The following is a 7,331-nucleotide window of genomic DNA, read 5'->3' on the forward strand; positions in this document are numbered from 1 at the left end:
TCCTGGCCCCTCCTCTGAGCTCGTTCTCTTCCCCCTCCCACCAGCCGCGTCCCAAAGCGTTCGGGCCCTCCCCAGGGGCCGGGGCCGGGGCCGCGGGGTGCAGGGCGGGGCCGATGGGGTAACTGGGTTTGAGACAGTGTATGGGGGGCGGGGAGCTGGGGACAGCAGAGCGGGCGCTGTCCAGCCCCACAGAAGGCTCTTCAAGAGATACGGTGACCGAGGACGAGGCGGGAAATGCTGCTTAGAGACGGAATAAAGTAAGAGAAAGAAACAAAGCAGGCCCCGGGCCCCGCTCCTGCAAAGCTCTGCCAGGGACTGCAGCGCCCGGGCAACCTGCAAAGGAGACTATTGTTTTGTTTCAAACTGGGCGTCTGGCTTGATTTGTATAAACCAAGGCCTGATAAGGGTCCTGTTGGGGAGGCAGGAGGTTGGATTTTTTTTTTTTTACCCGTGCCCCAGTCTTCATCCAAAATTGCACCTGTCTAATTTAGCCATTTTTAAAAAACAGTTTTACATGAGCCTGGGCAAGCCCCTGTAGGGAAGAGGTTCTCGACCTGAGAAAGTTATATTGGTTTAACTTAAATCAGTTTTTAAACCACTGTCATTAATCTGGTGTAAACCAAACTAAGAGTGTCCATGGAAGGGTTTAAGAGGCGCTTATTGTGATTTAGTTTAAATTATTTTAATTAAAATAAAACAAAATAAGGCCTTGTCTACACTGGTAAGGTTCTGCGGTGTAACTCCCGAGGTGTACACACAGCCAAGCCACTTAGTGCATAGAAACTGTGCAGTTGCAGTGCTGTGAAAAAACCACCCCGACAAGAGGCATACAGCTTACTGTGTCGGGGCTACAGCCCCACGGTGTCAGTGTAGACACCCTGGTTGACAGTGTTGCAATTGGCGTCCAAGAGGTGTCCCACAATGCCTGTTTTCGCTTGTCGTCATTGGTTTGAACTCTACTGCCCTGCCCTCAGGTGACCAACCCTTAAATTCCTTGGGAATTTTGAAAGTCCCCTTCCTGTTTGCTCGGTGATGCATGCAGTGCTCTCAGCACATCTTTCCAGGTGACCACGCCTGCTCCACACACCAGGCGATACCCGCTTGGAGCAATGCTGAGCTCCTCAGCATTTGAGGAGAGGAGGCTGTCCAGTCCCAGCTGTGGTCCAGCCATAGGAATTATGATACCTACGGACAGATTTCACGATGTATGGCAGAAAGGGGCCACGACCAGGAGACACTGCAGTGCAGGATCAAACTGAAGGAGTTGCGGAACGCTTACCACAAGGTGCAGGAGGCAAACCACTGCTCTAGTGCTGCACCCACAAGCTGCCGGTTCTACAAAGAGCTGGATAAGATACTTGGTGGCAACCCCACCACCACTGCAAAGACTACTATGGATACTTTGTTGGCTCATGAGCCAGTTGAGAGTGGACAGAGCCAGGAGGAGGAAATCTTGGACAAGGATGGGGAGGGGGACCCAGCAGCAGAGGACGACTCGGAGGTCAGAGGTGCATGCAGCCAGGAGCTCTTCTGTACTCCAGAGGAGGTTAGCCAGTCACAGCTGTCGGAGCTTGGTGAAGTGCAAACAGGAGAGGAAGCCCCTGGTAAGTGGCTTTGATTTTGGGACTCGCTGAAGCAAGTTGTTTGAGGCAGGAGGGTTGCAAAAAGCAGGCTTGTGTCTGTATGATGCACGTACTACCGCATGCCTAGTCTGAGCAGTGAAACAGGGTGTTGATTGACTCCCTCACTTCATGGGAATCTGCCTCAGAGATCTCCACGAAACTCTCGTGGAGATGCTGGGCAATCTGCTGCCACAGGTTCTTTGGCAGAGCCGCTTTGTTTCTTGCCCCATTAAGGGTAACTTTCCTACGGCACTCTGCCATCACTGGGGTGGGGACCATTGCTGCACATAGGCAAGCCGCATAAGGGCCAGGGCAGAAGCCGCAGTCTTGGAGAAGACCCTCCCTTGATTCCCTGCTCACCCTCAGCTGCGAGATATCTTCCATAATGAACACAGCCTCTGGAAAATGTGCGGACAGTAATGATTATAAGGCTCCCCCTACAGTGCTGGCTCTCCCCAAGAGGCACATGCTTAGTGTACAGTATGGTCCTGGAACACTGATTGCCCCTGCCTCTCTGGTTACTCGCCATTTTGGGGGTCTTGTGGCTCATGTGTGCTTGCCTGGGGTCAGCCAGTTAGTGGCAGGTATGTGAATAGTGGCTGTGTTTTAAATCATGAAATCTGCGTGTTGCAAACAATACTGCTTCTGTAAAATGTTGCATTTTGGCTTCACAGATATGACCTTGGGAGCCCAGCCTCCCCCTTTGTTATCACCAGCTGAACGGCTGCGCAGAATTAGAAAGTGGCCACGAAGAACTAAAGAGGACTTTCTGCATGATGTCATGATGCACTCTGTGGCCAAAAAGCAAGAAATTGAAGGAGTGGCAGGACAGCGAGAGGACAACGTGGCACACCAGAATGAAGTCACAGAGCGGCTTTTAAAGGTTATGGAGCGCCAAGCGGACATGCTCCAGGTGCTACAAGCACTGCAAACTGAGCAGCTCCGCGCCCGCCCTCTCCTGCAGCTGCTGTTGCAAAACGCTTTCCCAAGTGCCCCCCTCCCTCCGAACATCGCCAACACACTCTTATCAACCTCCGGGATCCAGTCTGTACCCACTGCATTCCACTCCTGCCCCGTCACAGTCCAGCCCTGTGGACTCCCAGTACCCATTGCACTCAACACCCGTTCTTCTGCAGTTTAGCCCTGCCGAAGAACATTGTCCGCTGCACTGTACTCCAAAGGACAAGGTTGCATATGATACCTGGACGTACACAAATGTTTAACCGTCCTGGGACCCCACTTCCTCCTGGGACCTTCCCTTCCCCCAGCCCCCATAGTGTTGATGTGTTTTTTTGTTTGTCTCGCTCTTCTGATTGTTGTTTTTCAATAAAAGAATTGTGTTGGTTTGAAAGCAATCTTTATTCCATTAATTGAGAGCAAACAGAACCCTGTAAAGCAACAGGCAATTTTCTTAAACCTTCACTGTGATTGATGCAGACGATACACTATCACCTCCTCGCATTACAAGCACTGCACTCCCGAGCATAGCAACAAATATTAGTGGCTTTCAGCTTCAAATTGCTGCCTCAAGGCCTCCCTGATCCTTATGGCCCTGCACTGCGCCCCTCTAAAAGCCCTGGTCTCTGGCTGTTCAAATTCAGCCTCCAGGTCCTGAGTCTCTGCGGTCCAGCCCTGAGTGAAGCTTTCACGCTTCCCTCACAAATATTATGGAATATCCAGCATGCAGCTATAAGCATAGGAATATTGTCTTCCGCCAGGTTCAGCCTCCCATATAGGCAGCTCCAGCAAGCCTTTAAACATCCAAAAGCACGCTCAACAGTCATTCTGCATTTGCTCAGCCTGTTGTTGAACTGCTCCTTGCTGCTCTCAAGGTTCCCCATGTATGGCTTCATAAGCCACGGCATTAAGGGGTAGGCAGGGTCTCCCAGGATCACAGTGGGCATTTCGACTTCCACTACAGTGATCTTCTGGTCCAGGAAGGAAATCTCTGCTTGCAGCTTCCTGAACAGGCGAGTGTTCCGAAAGATGTGTGTGTCATGCACATTTTCCAGACCAGCCTGCGATAATGTCCATGAAATGCCCACGGTGATCCACATGCTCCTGGAGAACCATAGAGAAATACCCCTTCAGATTAATGTACTCGGTGGCTAGGTGGTCTGGTGCTAGAATTGGAATATGCGTGCCATCTGTCACCCCCCTGCAGTCAGGGAAGCCCATTTGTGCAAAGCCATCCACAATGTCATGCACGTTGCCCAGAGTCACGGTCTTTCAGAGCAGGATGTGATTAATGGCCCTGTACACTTTGGTCAACATGAGTCCCATGGTTGACTTTCCCACTCTGAACTGGTTAGCGACCAAACGGTAGCAGTCTGCAGTAGCCAGCTTCCACAATGCAATTGCCACACGCTTCTCCAACGACAGGACAGCTCTCATTCTAGTGTCCTTGCACCACAACGCTGGGAAGAGCTCATCACGCAGTCCCATGAATGTGGCTTTCCTCATCCGAAAGTTCTGCAGCCACTGCTCATCATCCCAGATGTGCATGACAATGTGATTCCACCACTCAATGCTTGTTTCCCGAGCCCCAAAGCAACTTGTTTCCTGAGCCCAAAAGCAACGTTTCACTGTGATCAGCACCTCCGTGAATGCCCCAAGCAATTTCGTGTCGTAGCTACTATGCATGGTGAGATCAATGTCGAACTCCTCTTGCCTTTGTAGTTTAAGGAATAACTCCACTGCCACTCGTGACATGTGAGTGAGAGTGAGCAGCATATTGGTCAATAGTGCGGGATCTATTCCTGCAGACCGAAGAGGCAAAACGCACAGTACACAAACCATTGAAAGATGGTACCAAATGCAGACAGAAACACAGGGATTGCTGGAATGCAAAGCAATGCATCACAGAGCATTGGGACAGGACCCGGATGGCCCGGAACCCCCTCCGCCTTCCCAAAACTCTTAGTGGTGGAAGAGGAAGAGATGTTCTGTGGGATAGCTGCCCAGAGTGCACCGTTCTGAATACCCCTGCAAGTGCTGCAAGTGTGAACACGCTATTGTGCAGGCAGCTGACAGTGTGAACACACAACAGCAGTTTCCCTTCAGCGCTCTCTGAGTGGCGATGTAACTGCCGGTGATGTAACTCTGCCTAACATACCGTAAGTGTCCACACTCGTTTAACTAAATTTGTTTTAAAATCACGCCAGTAGTTAAACCACTGCAACTTTCTCATGCAGACAAGCCCTTAAATTGATTTTTAACCTGGCTTATGTCTATTTATCTTAAATCTTACTGAATAAACTAAATTGATATAAACCAGATTTCAATCAATTTAAGTGTTCACACAGGGATTTGCACCAGTTTAAGTAAGTAGATTTACAATGCATCTTTAATTAAACCAGTATGTATAGACAAGACCTTGGAAGTGTCATTTCTGGGCTTCCACTGGTGAAGGTCTCAGTGAATAAATATTTTCACATCTTAAAAGAAGAGACAGGGCTGTTGAATCCTTAACAAAAGCTTTCTTTATCCCAAATATTAGACACTTAAGTTAAATAGCAGTTAAAAGAGAACAAAAGCAGTTTTAAGCTGTCTGACTAAAAATCCTTCCCCTTTTAAATAAATCAGCTTTCCATCTCTTAGCTTTTATGAAGTCATCATTGCATTAGTTGTCCACTCAGACTTAGACAGGATCTGAATTTCTACTGTTAAAATTATAAAGAAAAAAACCCATCTTCAGGCATTTTTTCCTATATCATAAAGGAGTGGAAAAGGAAATAGGTTCAGGGGTTTTGTATGGTTTATATTCTCCTTTGCAGGTTATCTTTACATTAATGCAAGAACTGAAACTGGTACAAAACACAGCAGCCCACAGGCATAATGCTTAACTTTATGCACCTGAAGGGTCCCATATAATTTCTCAAGTAGTTTAAAGTTAAGCATAGGCCTACACATTTGCAGGATCAGGCCTGTGGTGGGATCCACAAAGGGACTTAGGCATTGCAATGTTGAGTGTCACAGTGCCTAACTTTTAGGTACCTAGAAAAACACAGAAACAATAAAGCGAAGTTAGGCTCCTAGGATCCCTGTACAATGAATAGGGATTTGCCTGAGAATGGGATTTACAAAAGCCAGCATGCTAGCACAGGGCACCCTAAGATACGCAGTGAAAGATGCTGATGATAGAGGTGTTTGTTAAGTCCTGCCCATTTCACAGAAATAGGCATCTAAGTCTGGGCTGCATGGAGGTGCATAGCTCTGTGATCCAAGAACAGGGGCCTGCTACGTGGAATTGGACAGCTTAGATGCCTAAACTGCTTCTTGAGGGAGTAAGTTAGGTGTCTGTCTCATGCCACATAAAACAAAGAATGAGATGATGGAGCCCATCATATCACCTGGGACTTGCCTACTTGAGAGATCTAAAAATAAAGAACATTTTTTGGGGGGTGAGATAGGAGGGTTATGTTATTTTCTTTATTTTGCTGGGATTTTAATTGGGTATGTGGTTACAAAAGCCTAAGTAGAATTAAACCTAAACAGAGAAAAAATTAAACTAGAAAGAAAAACAGGAAGAACTGAAAAAGGGGAAAACCACTTAAAGTTATACTACTGTCAAATAAGGCCCAAAAATTTGTTTTGTAAAAAATCACAAAAAAAGTTTACAAAACCTTCTTGGCCTCAGATGCTATCAGGCATAATAATTCCTATGAGTAGTTCCACTGATATTAGTTAGACTTGAGGGTACTTAACTCTTCTAGAGGATTGAGCCACAATAATTCACCTAGCAATGAAGTTAAAATTAATTGGCTGGTAAATTCCTTATTTTGTCCTTTTCCTCATTTAAAGTCCTGTACTGCATCTGCTTTAGTCTAATTTTTTAGTATTATTCTCCAGTGGTCAGTAATTGATTCAATAATTTCTTTCACTATCGGAAAGCTATAGTATTCTCTTTGGTACCTGAGCAAGACAGATCCCTATGATGATGTAACGTAACTTTGGGATTTTTTTTTTAAAGTTTAGTCACCCATGAGAGGTTTCAGAGTAGCAGCCGTGTTAGTCTGTATTCGCAAAAAGAAAAGGAGTACTTGTGGCACCTTAGAGACTAACAAATTTATTTGAGCATAAGCTTTCGTGAGCTACAGCTCACTTCATCGGATGCACTATTACCTTATTTTCAGACTGTACATCAGTACATTTTGCTTGTTTAAAAGGATGTTGTCCAACAATACCACTATTTTCAAGCAAACCAAGGATTGATTAATCCAGGGACGCCTCCACCCAGTAGACAGCACTTGAGCCCTGATCCTGCAAACTGCTCAATGCAAGTGGACGCCTGTGTCCACAGAGAGCCTCATGGACTTCAGTAGGGCTCAATGCAAGGGTTTGTCCATGCAGAACATTTTGCAATGTTGAATTTAGAATTGAATCAAGCTGCAAACTTTGGAAATGGATCCAAATTCTCCCACAGTTCAGAGTTGTTTGGATCTGGATCTGGATCTGCATCTCTACTGGAAATACAAGTATTCTACAAGTAACTGATTTAAAAAGTATCAGGGGGCAGCCATGTTAGTCTGTATCCACAAAATCTTGTTTTTGATTTAAAAGGGGAAAGGAACTGAATTTCAGAAGTGTCGCGCACTTAACACCAAATGAATTCTATGAAAACTACAGGAATGTGGAGCCTCTGAAAATCAGATCCAATGTCATCTTCATTTTAAGGTTTATAATAAAATTTGCCAATTAAATAACATT

The 7,331-nt window shown here is 46.3% G+C and overlaps 1 protein-coding gene across 1 annotated transcript; it reads left to right on the top strand.

The window, feature by feature from the left end:
* Positions 1-102: 102 nt before the first annotated feature.
* LOC125632086 (uncharacterized) lies at positions 103-2,973 on the top strand. Its single transcript, XM_048839743.2, has 2 exons — positions 103-1,604; positions 2,297-2,973. The coding sequence occupies exons 1-2, from the start codon at positions 1,208-1,210 to the stop codon at positions 2,761-2,763; spliced, it is 864 nt and encodes a 287-aa protein (XP_048695700.2). The 5' UTR covers positions 103-1,207; the 3' UTR covers positions 2,764-2,973.
* The last annotated feature ends 4,358 nt before the right edge of the window (positions 2,974-7,331 follow it).

This window comes from Caretta caretta, chromosome 2 (genome assembly GCF_965140235.1).
Source record: "Caretta caretta isolate rCarCar2 chromosome 2, rCarCar1.hap1, whole genome shotgun sequence".
In the NCBI taxonomy this organism is placed as follows: domain Eukaryota; kingdom Metazoa; phylum Chordata; order Testudines; family Cheloniidae; genus Caretta; species Caretta caretta.